The 20849-nt window shown below is 38.7% G+C and overlaps 1 protein-coding gene across 5 annotated transcripts in view; it reads left to right on the top strand.

Moving 5' to 3' along the window:
- Nucleotides 1-20849, top strand: part of ADAMTSL3 (ADAMTS like 3) — a 567766-nt gene that overhangs the window by 497852 nt on the left and 49065 nt on the right. For all 5 annotated transcript variants that reach the window (XM_069098697.1, XM_069098694.1, XM_069098696.1 and 2 more), the window contains exon 23: nucleotides 2596-2724. In XM_069098697.1, the coding sequence (XP_068954798.1) occupies nucleotides 2596-2724 (129 nt within the window). The remainder of the gene's footprint in view (nucleotides 1-2595; nucleotides 2725-20849) is intronic.

Here is a 20849-nt window from a genome sequence, read left to right as displayed (position 1 = left end):
ATCAAGGCCCTGTGGGAAGACCTTCAGTGAGTCCTTTGTTTTTCTTGTACCTCTAAGTGAGGGGTTGTTGCCTCAGCTTACTTTCTCTTAGCCAAAGCTAAAGCAGCTATCCTGGCACCTGCTACCCTACCTCATTATTTGAGCTGGTAGTTTATCTGGGCTGTTCCCACAGGTCAGGGATTCTTAACCTTGCTTGTATCATGGATCCCTTTGGTAATATGGTGAAGCCTATGGACCCCTTCTCAGAATCATATTCTTCAATGCATAAAATAAAATACGTAGGATTACAAAGGAAACCAATTATGTTGAAATACAGATAGTCAAATATATATGTATATATTAGTTCATAGACCCCATGTTAATAATCTAACCCCTGGACCATTAGCTATCAATAAAACTATCGTATATCTATATATTACATATCAATATCATATATAAATAAAATATTTAAGAGTATAAAAACATTCTTAGTTTATGAAAAACAAATGACTGACAGAATTTGGTCCCCAAGTCATAGTTTACTGATTCATTTTTTTCTCCTAGCCCTGGGTATTCAGATATCTTTTAGATTTCTCAGAATGAATTGCCCATCTTCATCGGCACATTCCTACCCACTTGTCCCTTCCTGTTTTCTGAAGGTGCCATGTGGTGGGTCTAGACTGGCCTTGGGAGGGGAGCCTTATTTGCTTTGTGGTACTTGGCTTTTTGCCTGTCACCAGCCCTAGGGGAGCATTTTTCTTTAGGCAGGAAATGTTAGTGTGCAGCCAGAGTTGTCACTGACCAACACATTCTTTATTCTTTCCAAACTTGAAATATTTTTTCTAGTATTGAATTTTTCCACTTACTCTGTTATGCAGACACTTGTTTCAGAATAATCAGATACTAACTTTTAATTTCATTTCACCATTGTTGGCCATTTTTTTATTACATTAAACAGTTTTATGGGTCATAGCTACATATAACTTTGCTATTGGAGAGCTATGTTAGAGTTGGCCAATTGACATCCACTTTCCATTTTAAGAGTTTCTATGGTTTAAATGAGTTCTTAGTATTATAAGTTATTTCAAGAGCAACTCTTTAATCTGAATTGAAATTTGTATTAAATGAACTTAAGATGCATGGGCCTTAGCAAGTTCAGATAGCACAGATGATTGTAGAATCTTAAATCTAGAATGAGATCGTTAATAATAAATCTAATAATCTAAAAATAAATCTAAATGAGAAAATTAAGTCTCCTCACAGAATCCCTGAATTTTAGACCAAAAGGGACCTCAGAGGTCATCTGGTCCAACTCATCTATGGAAAAGAATCTCTGCTATAAAACTCCCAATAGATAGTCATTCAACTTTTTCTAGAAAAACTCCAGGGGGCAGAGTGACCCATGACATCAGGAGGCTAAATCTTAGGAAGTTTTTCCTTATGTGAAGCCTAAATATGATTCCTTACAACTTCCACCTATGTCTCTTGGTTCTTGGGGCCAAACAGAATAAATCTAATACATTTCCATATCTCCTTCAAATCCTCAGAAATCTATATCATGTCCCTCCCTGAGCCTTCCCTTCTCTAGATTAAATATCCTTAGTTCCTTCAGTTAATTCTCATATATGTTAATTTGTCTATATTTTGTATGCACTAATATGTGTATGTGATATCTTTCTCTTTTTTTATAATAGAAGCTCTCTAATGGTTAGGAATATGTCATTTTTGTCTTTATATTCCCAATACCTAGCACAGTTCCTGACCAAATATTTGATAAATGCTTGTTTATTGATTGATTAATTGATATGGCATAGACTCAGGGCCTTTCCAGCATTCTCATTTTTCAGATGAGGAAACTGAAGCCTAGAGAGATGAAGAATTCTGTTCATTTCAGATGATTCATGGTATAATCAGCCAGTCAGCTGACATTTATTGAGCTCCTGTTGTGTGCCTGGAATTGCTAAACACTGGAGACACTGTGCTAGGTCAGGATTAGAACACAAATCTTCTGATTGACAGTCTATTCCAGTATTGGGGTTTTTGGGGGTATAGTTTTGCCCTTTTTTATATCCCCAGGGCTTGGCACATAGTAGGGACTTAATAAATGCTTATCGACTAATCAGCCACACTGCTCAAACCTGTGAGTCCAAAAATTATATTTTCCTTGGTATTTATGGTAATCTATACATTGTAAAAGTAGACATTAGGGGAAAAAAGTAGAAAAGTAGAAAGATTACCTTTGTTCTCTACTTATGCTTGATATATGAGCAGCACCTGGGTTCAGGCATTACCTCTGACACAAACTGGCTGTCCCATAACCTTTTGGTGCCTCAGGCAGCTCTCTAAGACTGTAGACTGTGGAACAGTTTCTCACATGCATTGGTACAGTTTGCTCATATTTCAGTGGAATTACAGGCCCAGACATCCTGATCACTCCCTCTCCCGATCGCCAATTAAACTTCAGTGCCAAAATTGCAGTAACTAAAACTTTGCTGTGCATGTTTAATCCATATCCATCTGCCTGCCACCTTTGGTCATTGCCTTGTTAGCTATCTGGAGAAAAGGGAAAAAAAGAGACTCTAACCTAACCCAGCTCTGTATTTCTTTTTAATTAAGAGGTGCCTGTCATCTTGACTGTTGCAAGAAATTTCACAGAATTGGATCATGGCCGTCTGACGGTAATTGTTGGTGGCACTGCCAAGGCAAGAGCGGGAGCCAACATCACCATTAGGTGTCCAGCAAAAGGTAAGTAAGAGCATCCATTTCTGGCTTGAATCTTAGTATTATGCTTAGATGTGACCTGAACAACCAGTGGGAACTATGAAAATGATGGTGGCTGTGCTTAGTCATAGAATGAAGACCACGCTTTTTTTTTTTCCTAGGGCTTGTGATTAGTCCTCCGTCTGGGGCACACCCCGGTATAGGCATCCAACATTGAAATGTCTTCCTTCTTTTAATGGCCTATTGCCAACCGTTCCTCCAAACTGCAAGGGAGCAAGCACTCTCTTGGCTTCTCAACCAGTTGACCTATTGGTCTGGAAATCTGCAAACCCACAATGAGTTGTTTTTCACCCCCTTTGAAGTTCTTAGGCCATCTGGCCTTCATAGACCTAGGCTTGTAAAAGACATCTCCAGCAACTAACTCGATTCCACCATTGCCCTCGCTCCTAAGGGGGTGGAAAAAAACCCCCAACACAAATTCGAGCCTTTTGGCAGTACAAACCTACCCATTATAGTCCGGACCAGCATTCTGTGGCTGCAGCAAGGAGACGAGCGGGATTATACTTCTCAGATGCCAAGCCACAACTGTCTGGAGCTTCTGCCATCCCGCACCTGCAGCAAGGAACTTGTGTAGAACAGAACCAGTGTTTATTAAGAGGAACCTCATCGTGTCGCCTTTGTTTTGATTTCTGATTGGTGCAGTATTTTTAAATTTCAATTTCATGATGTGGTCGATTTAGAGGCCACATTTTTAGATAGACTTTAAGGAGGATGACAGATAAATAATTGGCTTCTGTAGCAATTTTGTCTGAGGAAAGGCTGGATGATTGGCCCGAGCTTGGTTATCTGCTGTCATTAACAGTTTCTATAAAAAGCTGTTCAAGTACTGGGTCCAAATTTCATTCTTTTGCTGGCACAGCTTGTGTTGGAACTGGGTCCGTGTGAGACACACAGGCTTAAACAACCCCTACCCTTGCAATATCTGAAAACTTCTGTTAGTATCCCATTTGTACAAGGAGTGCCAGCCCTGTTCATTTCTGAAGGTACTGGCATCAAGCTCCCATATAGCCGTAAAGCTGCTGCAGGCCATGCTTCTGGCTTTATTAGGAACTCATGAAATTTGGTCACCTTATTACTCTCAATTCCCTGCCTCTTGTCCAAGAGAGATAATGAGAAATATGCTTTAAAATTGGATTATGTCCCCAGAGGATTGAGGGCGTACAGAGGATTGTAGATTTACAGAGGGAAGGGACTGCAAAGGTCATCTAGCTCACCAAAACCACCACCAGCCTGCCCTCTTATCCCACCCCGGTTTTACAGATGAGGACACTCAGGCCCAACCAGGTTATGCTTGCCCAAGGTCATACGTAGTAAAAACTCATAGTGAGACTTAAATGCAGGTCCTCTGGAAGACAGCATGGTGTAGAAGATAAAGAACTGGTTTTAAAGCCAGTAAGATGTGGGTTCAAGTTCTGCTGCTGACAAAGTGGCTGTGTGAAATTGGACAAGTTACTCAACTTTCCAAGAATGTAAGTGGTAGAGAAGGTGATGACCTTCATTGCTAGAGTTTCTTCACTTGTCACTTCCCTGTTCCAGTGAAATCACAAGTTCAGTCCCTGTCCTGGAGTCAAGAACCCCAAAACCCCATTGAAGGAGCACCTCAGCATACACATCTCCTTTCCCACCTGGCTGCTGTACTTTGGGACTTTTCCATCAAGTCCCTTCCTCAAGTCCCTTCCCCCTTCACTTTTACAGCTTCCTTTTGTGTGAGGTCTTCCATGCTATACCGTGAACTCCAAGAGGGCAGGGATTGAGTTTCTTTCTTCACATTTGCATCCCCAGCACTTAGCACAGTACAGCCCATAATAGGTGCTTAATAAATGTCTATTGACCAACTTATTGACTATACTGACTCTATAGCCAATACTCTTGAGTTGTTTTGCATTGTGTATTTTGAATAAACCTGTATAGAATTAACATATAGTATATAGATATACATATTATATGTAATAATATAATCGATAGAGAGAGAGAATAAATTTTTCCATGGATAGTTTATGTAACTACATTTTTAATGTAAGGCCATCTCTATAGGAAATGATATAATGAAAAGGTAACAGAACCAGGAATCCTGTATTATTGTCTCTGTTTTGCCTGTGACCACCTCTATAACTTTGGGCACATGCACACCCTCTCTGAGCCAGAATGTCTTTGTTTTTCTGATAGGGCTAAAATGTTCAACCTCATTTACCTTGAAGATTTGTTTTAAGGTTCAAGTGAGATAAAGTTTGTGAAAGCATTTTGAATACTGTGAAAAGCTACACAAATGGGGGAAGAAAAAAAGGAAGAAGCACCTACTGTGTGCCAAACACTGTGCTAAGTGCTTTCCAAGTATTGTCCCATTTGATCCTCACAACAACCCTGTGAGGGAGGTGTCGCATATCTTTTATTTTATAGATGAGGAAACTAAGGCAGACAGAAGTGAATTGACTTGTCCAGGGCCACACAGCTAGTAAATGTTTGAGACTGGATTTGAACTCAGGTCTTCCTGACTTCAATCTCAGTTCTCTAATAATGCTAACATTTTCAGATGGTACTGGAAAGGAGATAAGCATTCAGATGAAGGAATATGATAAATGTGGCAATAGTAAGAGAGACCTATCATTCAAAGGACCTTATTGTGGCCCCTAAATGTTCTTCTAGGTAAAAATCAAGGGTTGTGCTTGCAGCAGTATGAAATTACTAACAGGTTAAAAAATATATACACATATATATAATATATGTTTTTATATATATTTATATATAATGTATTAATGCATAATAATTACATATTATATAAATAAATATAATAAAATATTTGTATATACATAATAATATATATTTATATATATATGAGTGTATGTGTATGTGTATAAAAATACACATATATACATTGTGGAAGAAACACAGGTCCTGGAGTCAGGACACCTGGGTTGAATTCCCAGCTCTAAGTCTTTCTTGGCTGTATGACCTAAGACAAGTCATTCTCTGAACTTTAGTTTCCTCATCTGTAAATTGGGTATAATATAGTACTTGTACTCTCTTTCACAGAACTGCTATAAGGAAAGTATTTTGTAACCTTACATTGCTATAAAATCATAGACTATTATTATTATTTTAAGCAATGAGGTTAAAATATATGTTGGCTTTTTTTTTTTACAGTCAAAATTTTAGTCGTTGCTGCTTTTAAACTTTGACCCTTCCATCTTATTACCTTTAGTGGATTCTTGGACTGGTTAAATGTCTGTCTATACACACATATGTTGCTAGATAATCTGTCCAAAGATCAGCCTAGGCAGTGTGATGTGTATTGTAATTCAGTCCCTCTCTGAGGAGTACTTAGATATCATACCAGTAAGTCCTTGGGTCTAGGTGGATGTTATTCATTTCATTAACTGCAAATCACTATGCAAAATGATCGCCATAGTTTGACATATGTGAATAAACATCTGAAATTGTCCAGTCTGAGGTGAACTGGAGTGTTGGTTTATAAGCAGAACATACATACAAGGGGAACCATGGCAATGGTTGGTTCAATGGGTAATGACCAAAATATGATATTAGAGATAGAAGACACTCCAGATATATTCTAATTCAACCTCATTTATTTTTTTGAAGATAGGAACACTGGAGTTGAAAGGTGACATGACTTTCCCAGAGATACCCTCTTTACTTGAGATCAACCACTCGCCATGCCAGTATATTCTTGTGATATAATGTGCTGCAGCAGTTCTAGTGGACAGGTGATAGTGATGACTTTAACTTTTCTTAATTACCTTATAATTTATGAAGCACTTCACATTCATTATTAAATAAAGTCCATTGGACTGTTAGCTTCTCGAAAGCAAGTTTATAAACCCCAATGTAGTTCTTAGTAAATGCTGGTTGACTGACTGGCTGACTGAAAATCCTATGATGTAGGCAGGGAAAGTGTATTATAGTCATTTTATGAGGATGATGAGGAAATGGCTGCCCAGAGCAGCAAAATGGCTTGGTCTAGATCACATAGCTAACAGTAAAATAGAAAACTAGGGTTTGAAACTAGGGCTTCTGACTCCTCAGTCCAATGTTCTTTCCATTACACCCTAAATTATTCCTGAGTTTCAGAGATGGAGGGGGCCTCAGAGTCCATCTAATCCAACCCATAGCCGGAAGAAGAATCCTCTACAAAATTCTCAACAAATTGGCATTAGTGCTAAGACTTGTAGTAAGTAAAGAAAACTCACTGACTCCCTGGTTAGCCCATTGTTCTTTGGGATAGAATTAATTGTAATGGAATTTTTCCTTATGTCAAGTTTTAATATGCCTTTTTGCAATTTGCTCCTAGTTCTGACTTCTAAGCAAAACAAGTTCAATCTCTTTTCCTCAAAACAGCTCTTCAAAAACCCCAAGAGAGCGATCAAGTATTCCCTTCTATACCTATTCAAGTCTTCTGGTCTCCAGGCTCAATATCTCCAGTTTCTTCTACTATTCTTATATGATATGACCTCCAGGATAACTATCTTTGTTGTCCCCCACCCCACCTAATCAATGACCTTCCTAAAATATAGCACCTAGAACTGAACTCAGTATATACAAGGTGTAGTCTGACCAGGGAAGATTGTATATCCTTTTAAGTAATATAGTTCATGACCTGTAATCTTCCGTAGTTAGTTTAAGTTGCATAATACCTTGTGTTAACTTTAATATTATCTTGTGCTAACTTTAATTAATATTATCAAAATAAAAATGTAGCCATGTGTTTAACAACACAGCACACCTTTTTTCCTATCCAACAGTTTTATTTCCTGTATTTTCCTACCACACTCACATAGATGTTTCCATTTGCTAATCACCAGCTTCATATTATAAAATTTACAAAATAAAATATCCTAATGAGTAACATATAAAGAGAGGTTGAGAAGTAGGATGCTTATGGATATTAATTCATTGGGAGTCACTGGTATAAATACCTATTTTCATTTTAATTAACTCCTAAAACATTTCCCATCAATTATAGTAAACTCATTTTTATGAGATTTTATTCACTATGTTCAAGAGAGACCCATATTTTCACTATTGTAGACAGCTACTATTATATATATATATAGTATACATGTCCATAGCAGTTGTTTCTAATTGCCCTTGAATAAAATTTACTGCATTTGCGATAATCTCTTAAAAATTATTACATTAAATAAATAGGACCTCCTGAACTCTATGTACTCTTAAAGCTACAGAGTTCTAGGATTAAATAAAATAATGGCTTTGGCCAATTCTTTGCCTAAGAAATTTTGTGGCAGAGAGGTAAAGTCCTGGATTTGACATTAAAAGAACTGGGTTCAAACTCGGCTTCTCTGTTTATTTAATGCTGTTTAATCTTGGACAGATTGCTGTATCTCTTGGTCCTCAGATTGCTCAGACCTTTAAAATGAGGAGGTTGGGTTAGATGATCTCTCAGGTCCATTCTGGCTTTAATCCCTAGGATCCAAGATCCTGTGGAAGTGAGGGGAAAATGAGTGTTTTCTGCCACCTTCTGGTAAGAAAGGAAAACTCATCAGAAGAAAATGGTCAGTTGCTGTAAGTTTTGTGGCAATTGATTTGATTTGATTCTTATGCTTCTCAAAGTGCAGACTGGTGACATAGGACATTTTTCTGTTGAGTATATGTCCTACACTTCCTTTTCTTTAAACAAATATTGGACTGCAAGTAGCAGTCAGTTAACATGCATTTATTAAGCAACTACAGTGTGCTAAGTGTTGTGCTAAACACTGGGGATACAAAGAATGGCAAATAACAGTCCCTTCTCTCAAGGTGTTCCCAGTCTAATGGGGGAGAGAACATGTAAACAGCTGTGTACAAAGCCAGGTAGTTTAGCAGATAAGAGTGCCAGGCCTGCAGTCAGGAAGACTCATCTACCCGAGTTAAAATTTGGCCTCAGACACTTAGTAGCTGTGTGAGCCTGGACAAATCACTTAACTGTGTTTGCCTCAGTTTCCTCATATGTAAAATGAGCTGGAGAAAGGCATGGCAAACCACTCCAGTATCTTTGCTAAGAAAATCACAAATGGGGTCCAACAAAGAGTCAGACACCCCTGAAATACAACGGAACAGCAAATGTATAATGGAGATATATAGATAGGATAAATTAGAAACAGTCAACAGAGGTAAGGCACTAGAATTAACTGGGATCAAGAGAGTCTTCCTGTAGAAGGGATATTAACTGGGAATTGAAAGAAGTCAGGGAAACCAGGAGGTGAACGTGAGGAAGGAGAGCATTTGAGATATGGGAGACACCCAATAAAAATGTTTGAGGAACAAGGAGGCCACTGTCATTGGATTTCAGAGTATGGGGAGGGGCAGTGGTGGAGATAAAAGTGTAAGGAGATCATAATATCTGGGGGCAGTGATTAGCACTCTCTTTAGGTCTTCTGGAATAGGAGTCAGGGGACCCGAGTCCTTTTAGTCCTGCCCCTGCTAATTCTGTCATTTCCTGGCTGCAAGCAAGGTACTTCCCCTCTCTGCCTTACCTTTCTCATTTGTAAAATCATGAGAAGAGGGTTGTTGATCTCTACATTCCCTTCCAGCTCTGAAATTCTGTATGTCTCCTGTTATCCTGATTCTGTCACAATAGAACAAGATGTCAGCTTCCAGGATATAAAGGGAACCATTTGGTGAGGTTGGGGCTTAACAGCTGATAGGGATTTCAAAGTGAAAATGCCAGGACATATGAAAAAATGCCACTTTTTAAATAATTAATGAATTTCCTGACAAAATACAGGACTTTAAACAAACTCCTGATCTCTCTGAGTGATAGTTTCTTATCTGTAAACTGGAGGAGCCAGGTGAGGTGATCTCTTAGGTCTCCTTCAGATTCCAGGCCTTCTCCCTTTTCTCAAGGGAACCTGTTGGCTTTCCATTCCTAGGGGCTCACTCTACCAAGACCGAACTTAGTGAAGACACTTGATTGGTGTAGCTCACTACAGTTTAGGAATCCCAAGCTCAAGAGATCTGACAGCCTCCACCATCCCTGGTTTAAACAGACTTCATGAGAGTGAAGGTGGCTCAACTCAGCCCATCTTCACAACAACAACAACAACAACAACAACAAAGAAAAAATGACCTAAGGCATTCATTCTAAAGATTCTGGAGCTAGTACCTGTCACTATCCAGGTTGAAAAAGAAAGCCTCTTCTCTTAATCCAATTAAATCTGATTTCTCCAAGAAAGGATTCTAAAATATAAATGGCATTGAGGTAGAGAGAAAGAAGGGATTAAAATGAGACAGATAACCAACTGGAGCTTGATTTGGGTACCAAAAAAAAAAGAGTCCCTTAGATGAAAACAAGAAGATAGGTCAGGTGAAGAGGTCTGGAGTAGTATATGTCAGTCAATAGACATGTAAATGTCTACTATGTGCCAGGCACTATAATACCTAACAAAGGGAGGTATCCTTAAGGTAATAATAGTATATTATAAATCTCAAATTATAGGTAGCAATTGACCTTCATTTGACACTTTGATGTTTGAAATGCACTTTATTATGAATAAATCTATTTGATTCTCATAACAACTGTATGATGCTGGTACTATAGGCATTATCCTCATAATTTTATGCAGATGAGAAAACTGAGAGGTCAGGGGAATTAAGTGTCAATGGATGAATTCAAACCCTACTCTCTCATTGTTTGTTCTTTCTAGGGTATCTCATTGCATCCCGTAGTGTCTGATTCTTTGAAACTAAACTCTTCCTCCAGATACTTAGAACTCCTACAACATAACTGGGCGTGGGAGAGGAAAAATACTGCCCTTTCAGCCTGAGAAGTTAATTTGTCCTTGGTCATTTTGAGTATAGTGTGAAAGAAGGCAGGGAGCCAGGATCGAGTTACCAAAGTGGCTTATGAGGCAACCTGTAATTTTTGTAACACTTGAGGTCTGGGTGAGGAAGCAGCAGTGGTTCTTTCCCTCCCCACAAAACTCTTAGAAATTGGCATCATCAAAATTGGTCTGTTTGAACGAAGGCAGTCAAATGCTGTGGGAAGTCGATGAAAGAAAGAATTTGGTTTCAGAGAATCTCAGAATTTTAGAGTAAAAGGGATTGGTCAGGAGGGTGTCTGATCAATTTGATGACTTCCCCCAGTCAGTTTTTAGGTTTTGCACTTCTGTTTTAATGTGTCTAAGGCACTGGTGACTTGGTGATGAGACAAAAGATTATTCATAGACTGGGGTCCACTAGGACAGACTCCTGCAGGAGGAATCAGCCTCCCTCTGTGGTCTGTTAAACTGAGTTAAAAGACTAGCTCTGTCTCTCACTCTGGCTTTTGGACTTTTAGGCAACCAGTGGATTAGACAACCCATTTGGGAGGGGCAAAGATGTAGGGAGAAAAATGGAGGAGATTTGTGTCTATGTACATTTTCATCACACCAAGAGCAGTGACTTACATCTGATTATGCAGTAGAAAGTACATGTGCAGTTACACATAGCTTGAGGGTGGTTACTAAGAGTGGACTTTCCCCACTCAGTAGATGGTTGCAACCCTGACACTTACAGATTTCCTTCAGAAGCACATAGAAGAGGTAGAAGTGTATGACTGCTCAGTCACAGGGTAGCTCATGGACAGTGTTTGTCCTGTATGCAGGAAGGAGTATTTTAAATCCCTTATGCAGGATGACCCTCAAATTGAACCTTCTAAACAAAGCAAGGACATGACCTAAGCACAACCTTTGGGTGATCCTAAATGTGAGACTTCCCAAGTTCCAGTTTGGGGATAGGACTTTCTAGAGAGAGAAGGACATTTCCTGATGAAGTGTACTCATTGGATAGAGAAAGGGATCATTTACATAGTTGTAGTATAGCATTCTTCTTAGAAATTAATACCAGTTAGTTTCAGGTTTGGTGGGCAAGAGATTTTTCTTCAGCCTATTCCCCACAGGGTGTTGTTATACCTCTTGGGGACTGTATATAATTCTATAAGAACTAGAATCACTAGAATGTTAAGGGGTGGCCTCGAATGCCCCAGGTTTACTTCCCTTTTGGGGTGGGGAACAAAGTATTCTTAGCAAAGTTCTTAGTAGAATATCCCACATAAACGGCCTAGTCTGTGTTGGTTGGCTGAATCATTGTACTATAGAAGTAAAATCTATAGAGGGAAAAGCATTCTCTTTGGAGTCTCTCAAAAGTCACCTTTGCCTTTGGTGTTGAGGCATTTTTCTAAACCTTCCTGACTTAATTGAAGTATTTCCTACTGAGCACCCTCAGCTTTTGAATACCCTTCCTCCCTAGGCTTGAGATATCACACTCTATTGGTTCTCCTATCTCTGTTCTTTCTTTGTCTTCTTGTCCTCTTCCCACCTTCCTGGGATGGAATTCCTCTAGATTGTATCCTTGGTTCTCATTTGGTTTTGTTCCCTGATACACGGAAAATGAAGCTTCACTTTTTGTTTTTCTCATGGGATTAATTTCTGAGGCTAGTGGTCCATAGGGAAGGCACTGAACATAGGAAGAAATATAATTTCACCTCTTTCTGTACTCATATCAATCTATGATCTCATTGATGTGGGTATTTGCTCTGGTACTGCAGATTGATATTCATTCATGTTTGCCATCCCATGCAACTCTTGCCCAGGTATACCAATGCATTCATCTTATGGTATCCATGCAGTGTGCCTTCTTTTCTTTCTTTTGACATAGTAAGGGTACAGGTAGAGTATACACAGGCTGTTTTTGGTTTGTCTCTTTGTGCACCATGTGACTGGTTCATCTTCTTTTTTTTGCTCATACATTTCTCTGAGGACACATTTTAGGTGGTTCAGTGGATAGAGTATTGAACTTGGAGTCAGGAAGACTTGAGTTCGAATCCTGTCCCAGAAACTCATGACTCTGACCATAGGCAAATTGCTTAACCTCTCTTCACCTCAGTTTCCTCATCCATAAAATGGTGATGGTAGTAGCACCTACCTCCCAGTGTGATTGTAAGGATAAAATGAGATAACATATGAAACTCTTTGAAAACCTTACAGTGCTATATACATACTAACTAGTATTATTCTCATTATTACTACTCTATATGTCCTTCGTAATTCCTTGTCAGTAAGGTCAGTCAATAAGCATTTATTTATTTTAATAGATTTTTATTGATATCTTTTATATCTCTTTTACAACAGATTTCTCTTTTCTACTCCCAGAGAGCCATCCTTATAAAAGGAATTTTTTTAGATGAAGATTTTTAACAATCAACAAAATTAGCCTACGTATCTAAAAAGTCTGACATTATTTGCCTGTATTCCACATGAGTGGACTCTCAGTTCTGCAGAGAGCAGGAGGTGTCATCTCAGATCTTTTCTTTGGGAACAAGCTTGGTCATTATAGTTTTGCAATACTCATTTTCAATTCATTTTCTTTCTGCTTACATTGTTATAACCATTGTGCATATTGTTCTCCTTGCTTACTTTATTTTTCTTCAACTCAAAAAAGTGTTTTCATGCATCTCTGTATTCATATCTGTCAATTCTTTTATAACATTTTAAAAAATTTATTTTTATTTCCAGTTGCCAGTTTTTCCCTCCCTCCTCCACCCATTGAGAAGGCAAGAAATACAGTACCCATTATGCATATGAAGCCATGCAAACCATTTCTACATTAGTCATATTGGGGAAGAGGGAAGCAAGAAAAACAAATCAAGGAAAAATATGCTTCAGTCAGCACCCAGAGCTCATCACCTCTCTCTGGTGGTGAATAGCATTTTTCATCATTTAGTCCTCTTGAGTTGTCATTGATTACTATATTGAGCAGAGTAGCTAAGTTTTTAACAGATGATTTTCATTACAGTATTGCTGTTGTCATTTACATGTTCCTGTAGTAAAATTGGGACCACTAATGTACTGTTGGTAGAGTTGTGAACTGATCGTACCATTCTGTAAAACAATTTGGAACTATGCCTAAAGGGCAGTAAAACTGTGCAGCCTTTGACTCAGCAATATCACTACTATTTCTGTATCCAAAATGAATTTTAAAAGGGGGAGGGAGAATCTATTTATACACATAATATTTGTGGCAACTCTTTTTGTGGTAGCTAAGAAATGGAAATTGAGGGGATATCCATCAATTGGGGAATGACTGAACAAGCTGTGGCATATGATTGTAATGAAAATACCATTGTGCTATAAGAAATGATAAGCAGAAAACCTGGAAAGACTTACATGAACTGATGTAAAGTGAAGTAATCAGAACCAAGAGGACCATTGCACATAGTAACTACAGTATCGCATGTTGATCAGCTGTGAATCAATACAGTGATCCAAGACAGTTCTAAAGGACTCATCAAAAAAATGTTATCCAGCTCCAGAGAAAGAACATATGGAGTCTGAATGTAGACTGAAGCATGCTATTTTTCACTTTATTTTTTTCTTGGTTCTTTTTGTCTGTATTTTCTTTTACAATATGACTAATATGGAAATATGTTTTGCGTGATCACACATGTATAACTTATATCAAATTGCTACCATTGGGTAGGAGAGGAGGAAGGGAGGGAAAGAATTTGGAACTCAAAATTTTTTTAATAAATGTTAAAAATTGTTTTTACATGCAATTGGGAAAAAATAAAACATTATTTTTAAAAAATATTCCCCTAGTTTTGTTCACTTTGCTTTTCATCAGTTCATATAAGTCTTCCCAGGTTTTTCTGACACCATCCTGCTTGTCATTTCTTATAGCATCGTAGTACTTCACCATGATCATACACCTCAACTTGTTCAGTCATTCCCAATTGATGAGTATCCCCTCAGCTTCCAATTCTTTGCCAACACAAAAAGAGCTGCTATAAACATTTTTGTACATATAGGTCCATTTCCTTCTTCTTTGATCTCTTTAGGATATGTACCTAGTGCCAATATTGTTGGGTCAAAAAGGATATGCATACATTTTTTAGCCTTTAGGGTATAGTTCCAAATTTTTCTCTAGAATGTTTGAACCACCAATAGTGAATTAGTATGCCTATTTTTCCACATCCCTTCCAACATTTGTCATTCAGTAAACATTTGTGAAGTGCCTATGGGGTTGCAGGTATAGTTACTTCTTGCTCACATAAATCATGTACCTCTCCATTGCTCTCTGTTATCCTCATTTTCACTTCATCAGAGACTCTAATGTTTCATGTAGTATATGCCACAACCATTCAATAACACTGATGGAATTTCGCTGTTAAAAAGATGGAACTTTGTTTCAGGGAGAAATTGGGGATCATTAGAAGAATTTTGCAATTTCCCAAAGGTGAGTGAGGCTACTCAATCCTATCCTCCTCCTGTCCAATTTTTGACCCAACTCCTTGTCTATTTGGAGGGGGTGGGGGTACCATAGCATAGTTCCTGTAGGTCCACTTTTCTCATTTTGGGTACTTTTAAAAAGTTTTGCTTTCTTGAGGTTGTTTCTATGGCACACCATATAATAAGTACATGGGAAAAGGATGAGGCATAAAAAGGAAGGCAAAGTATTAGAACAACAGATCCTGTGAGCTCTTTGGGGCTTATACATCATCTTCCTCACCACAATCTCTTGAGATAGTTGTATAAGTATTAATATCTATATTTTACATTCTTTACAACTGATGTAGCTGAGGACCATAGAAGTAAAATGTCTTACCTACAGTCACACTGCTGGTATGTGTTGGAGCAGGGATTTGAACTGAGGTTCACAGCAGTTAAAGAGCTGGGAGGAGAAGCAAGAGAATGGTCTCTGAAGCAATGCATGGTCTCTGAAGCCTGGGAGAGGAAGAGAACTTAAGAGTCCAGGGGACTCAGCAAGACAAAATACCACAGGTAGGTTAGGAATATTGAGAAAAATGCCTAGTCACCAAAGACAAAGGTGACCTTTGAGAGAGAACTTTCTGAACTACTGTGTTTCCCCGATAATAAGACACTGTCTTATTAATTTTTTTGGACAGAAAAACACCAGAGGGCTTATTTTCAGGGGAGGGCTTATTTTAATGAACATTGACAGCAATTTTAATAAACAGGTAAATGTGAACAAAAAAATGTACCTTTATTCAATAATGAATTCAATAAAGAACAGGATGACGCACTCACTGCTGCAGCTCTGATTGGATGCAGCTCAGAGCGCGGCATGCATTTCACCCGGGGGGGGGGGGGGAACGGTGCATACAGAGGGTACCGTAATGTAGCATGTAGCGCAAGGGATCACCTTCACTACAGTAGCAATCTCAATAGGGCTTATTTTGGGGGGAGGGCTTATTTTAGAGGAATCTTACACAGTAAGGGGAGGGCTTATTTTCGGGATAGGTCTTATTATCGGGGAAACACGGTATGCTGCTAACAGTCCTGTTATAAGGAGTCAAGGAGGCAGTGAATAGTGAGGAAGTAGAAACATTGAATTAAATGGTTTTCCAACAGTTTATTAGGGAAAAGGAGAAGGACCAGCCAGTCATCAGCAATCAACCAACAAACATTTATTAAGTTCTTTGCTATGGGCCAGGCATTATGCTTAACATTAGGGATACAAAAAGAGACAAAAGACAGTCCCTGCCTTCAAGGAGCTTGCAATCCAATGGGGGAGACAGCATGCAAACAAATATCTACAAAGCAAGCCTTATATAGGATAAATAGGAGCTAATTAGCAAAGGGAAGGCACTTGAATTGAGAGGGGTTGGGGGAGGCTTCTTGTAGAAGGTGGGGTTTGAATTGGGACTTGAAGCCATGGAAGTCAGCACTCTTAAGTGGAGGAGGGAGAGCATTCCAGGCATGAGAGATAGCCAGAGAGAACGCCCCAAGCTGAGACATGGAGTGTCTTACTGGTAGAACATCTCCGAGGTCAGTGTTGCTAATGTGAAAAGGGGTCAAGAGGGAAGGCCTTTTAGGTTTGAGAGCTGAGCATGTTAGTGAGCAAATGGGAAGGAGCCAGTGGAGAGGGAGCAATTGCAGATGTGTGAGAGAGGGAAGAGGAATGCTACTAGAGTCCCAAGTCCTGGAGGAGTTAGCAGGGAAGAGGATTTAGGAACCAGGTAAAGGGGTGAGCCCTAGCAAAGGGTAGGGCCAGTCCCCCTGAGACAAGAGGGAAAGAGGAGACTGTGAGTAGTGAGGCTGTGAGACTTTCAGGGAGCTCATATGCAATGACCTTAGTTCTTCATAGTAAATCATGGAAGACAAATCTGCTTTTGAGTGTGAGGAAGAGCTAGGATTGTGGTGGGGTGAGAAGAAAGAGATTTTATATTGCTGCCATTATTGGTCTAGTTTTGTGACTGATTTTACTGGCATAGGGAACTCGTAAGTGTGGAAAACCCCCTCTATGAATGCTGATGGCCACCTGCTTGGTCTTTGAGCATTTCCTGGAGGACTGGCAGCCTTCCCCAGCATGTGAGATTCCAACCTAGGACTTTATGACTGTAAGACTGGTTCTCTTTCTACTGTATCTTGCTACTTCCCAATTCTTTAGTAATAATCACTGACATACATATAGCACTTTAAAATCTGCAGAACACTTTACATATAGTCTTCTCATTTGAGCCTCCCAGCAAGTGGGACAAGATATGACAGGTATTATTGTCTCCATTTTAGAGATATGGAAACCGAGGTATAGAGAGGGTAAGTGCCTTGACCTTGGTCACACAGTGTCAGAGGCCAGATTTGAACCCCAAGGCCAGCCCACTGTGCTCTGCATCATTAGTGAATGTTGGGTTTTTATGGTTATGGTTACAGTGGCCATTACATACCCCCACAGGTAATATCATTCAAGCCTTCTAGGGTGGTTATTTTACAGATGAGGAAACTGGAGCATACAGAGGTTAAATGTCTTATCCAGGGTCAGAAAACCAGGAAGTTGTAGATCCAAAACTCTAACCCGAGGTCTTCTGAGACTAGTCTGCTATCAGATAGCAGAAGATGATACAGTGTTTTGGACACATTCTTGAGGTTTAAGAGCACTTTGAGCTCTTCACACACACACACACACACACACACACACACCATTAAAAAAGGTTTGCATCATCAGATTTATTTCAGGATTTGCAGGCTGTGGAATATATCCATGAATTCTGCTGAAGACTTATTGGATTCTATTCATTATTAACTTCCTCCATTGGGTTTCATAATTTTCTCCCTTTCGATGTGGTCTTGAGAAAACATTTATGGTAAAGCAGAATTATATGTGGTTAAATTCCTAAACCTGAATCTTTTCTCCTACTTTCCACCCTTTTCTCCATGAACTCTATTGGTTCATATTATATAGAAGAGAGGACTTTATGGTTTGAATCTTTGGGGCTCTGGACTACATCCCAAATAAAAGGTTACTCCTTATTCTTAACCTGTTATTTTAGAAAGATATTGCTTAATCTATGTTCTTTGAATCTTATTAAAATCTTAATCTGCTCTTTGAACCTGATTAAAATTAATGAAACAATCCAAATATATTTTGTAAAATATTATGTTTCTTAACATATCTAAAACCAAATTCATAATCTTCTAAAATTAACTAACCTTTTCTGACTTTCCTATTTTTTTTTCCGGTGGTATCAGTAGTGTTCTTTCTCATCCAGTCTCAGAGGTGATCTCTGATTCCTTGTTCCTTTTCCCAAGTCTCTACTCAGCCACCAAGTCCTATACATTCTTCCTTCAAATTTTTTGCATTCTTTTCTTTGTTTTTATTTCCATTGCTATCAGGTCCTTAAAATCTCATATCCCGATGACTGCTTCCTAATTGATCTCTCCACAGCTGGTCTCTGTCCATCCCAATCAATTCTGTGCACCACCAACAGATTTATCTCCCTAAATTATCTTTTCTGTATCAGTTATATTGTGTGACAAGTGTGTTATAGGACAAGGTTTGAAAGGATGGCAGAATGAATGACCTGTCAGAGGATGGTGCAATGTTGATCTTCCTGGGTGGATGTATATGTATATGTGTATATGTGTGTGTGTATATGTATATATATATATATATATATTTATATTTATATCTAGATGTAGGCATAGAGGTAGAAATGATAGAGATAGATGGTGGTGCAGTGGATAAAGTACTTGGCCTGAAGTCAGGAAGACTCAGCTTTATGAATTCAAATCTGACTTCAGACACTAGCAGTGTCACCCTGGGTAAGTCACTTAACCCTGTTGGCTTTAGTTTCCTCATCTGTTAAAAAAAATTAGCTAGAGAAGGAAACAGTAAACCACTCTAGTATATTTGCCAAGAAAACCCCAAATGGGGTCATGAAGATTCAGACACTACTGAAAAATGACTGAACACACACACACACACACACACACACACACACGTAAAATATAAGGACTGAAGTAAACTTGTTCTTCAGGTAATTAAAGCTCTTTTCCATTCCTAGTATCCTTTGGAATGCTTGGGTAAGCAGCTTGCTATCATGTCAGACAACCTAAAGATAAAGAATTACTATAGGTTTTACATAGGACATAGCCTCTACCACCGCAACATGACTTCCATCTTGCATAATTCACCTCCCCTTCTCCACTGGCCTGTCTTGTACCCCAGAAATTCCACTTTCTCTTTCTCTAATTAACATTTTCCTAGGCATAAAGTTGTTGCTAGGATCAAGTGCAAGGACATGTGTAAAGTGCTTTGCAAACCTAAAAGCCCTATAAAAATGCTAGCTATTGTTGTTATTGTTATTGTTGTCGCTATTATTTCCAGTCTGTCAGATAACTGATAATGATCCAGGCAATGGAGGATAGCTCAGACTAAGTGGGGAGGGAAGGCAGGAATCTAAGAGTAGATGATGGTATTATGGAGATAATATAGTACAGTAGGTTGAGAAAACACCAAATTCATCAACCTCAGAGAGACTGCAGAGACCTTCACAACCTCTTAAGGACAGAACCAATTATTCATACAGATTGTACTCCGTCTAGTCTAGGAGGTGATAACCATTCCTTCACCTTGATATCTAGCTCCAATTGTATGTTTCCTAGAGGTCCAGTTTGGTTGCTATCACCATCCCTTTCCCACTGGTTCAGTTAAGTTAGGTATCAAAGATGGGGGTGAGTGGATACAAATTCTGTATAATTATTAAATTCAAGACTACAATAATTGCATAGTTGTAACTTGTCATTATTCTTTTTAATAAATGGAATTAAGGCTCTGACAGAGATGCTGAAGGGCCAGTATAACCCTTGCTTTTGTTTCATAGGTTTTTTTACCCAGGAACTCCCAAAGAGCCATCTCTGGCCTGATCAACTAGTTTAAACTGGCTGGGATTGAGGCCTCCAGACCTAGGTGGATTACATAGCCAAACAGCCTTCATAGGGGCAACTTCTCTGCCTCAAATATTTTAAATACATACTGATAGTCTTCCTACTGGAGCAAGAGCTTTGGCTAAGGGTCATCCCTAGGGTTGAGGATGAAATAGCTTTTCCATGTATCTCAAAGTTCTTTTGACTTTTCCCAAATCCTGTTGGATTATTTAGTTCCAGATAACCGATCACAAATATTTCTGTTAATCTCCCTCCTCAGTCAAAAGCTCTCCATGACTCCCTATTGCCTCTAGGTTAAAATACAAATTCTTTCACCTTACGTTTAAGGTCCTATGTAATTTGGTTCCAACCTATTTTTCCATACTTATTTCATACAGATTTTCCTTTGTTTAGTTTAATGACATATTGGATGACATTGTTATTTAACTTTGTGTTTTCATGTGTATTTGCCTTGTCTTCTCAATAGGATTGAGCTCTTCTCTATGATTCTTAGCTTTTCCCCAACCAAGCAACTAGCACCCTGATAAAAGCTCAGGATACGTCTGTGTAATATGAACATAAAGCTCAGGAAACATAAACTGTGACTTCACATACATCTTGAATTTTCCTGTCTAAAAGGGCTATGCCTCAGGTTTAATGAGTCATATTCATATGTAAGCATATTTGTTGCCTCTTATTTCACATATGGAGAAAAATTTAGGCATATAGTGAAAGGAAATAATCACTGAATGTATTCTGAACCTGTTTATTTTCATCATTGTTATATGAGAATGCAATGTCATTGATATATAGTCATCATTCTCCAGGGGGGGATGGAAGGACTAGCCATATACATTGCCCCTTTTCAGCTCAGTTGCATGTTTGTTCTCTCTCTCTCTGTCTCTCTCTCTCTGTCTCTCTCTCTCTCTCTCT

Source organism: Petaurus breviceps, unplaced genomic scaffold (assembly GCF_028583685.1).
Source record: "Petaurus breviceps papuanus isolate PSGF00001 unplaced genomic scaffold, PetGlider_PUasm1.0 37, whole genome shotgun sequence".
Classification (NCBI taxonomy): Eukaryota; Metazoa; Chordata; class Mammalia; order Diprotodontia; family Petauridae; genus Petaurus; species Petaurus breviceps.
This window is presented reverse-complemented; position numbering and strand designations above follow the sequence as displayed.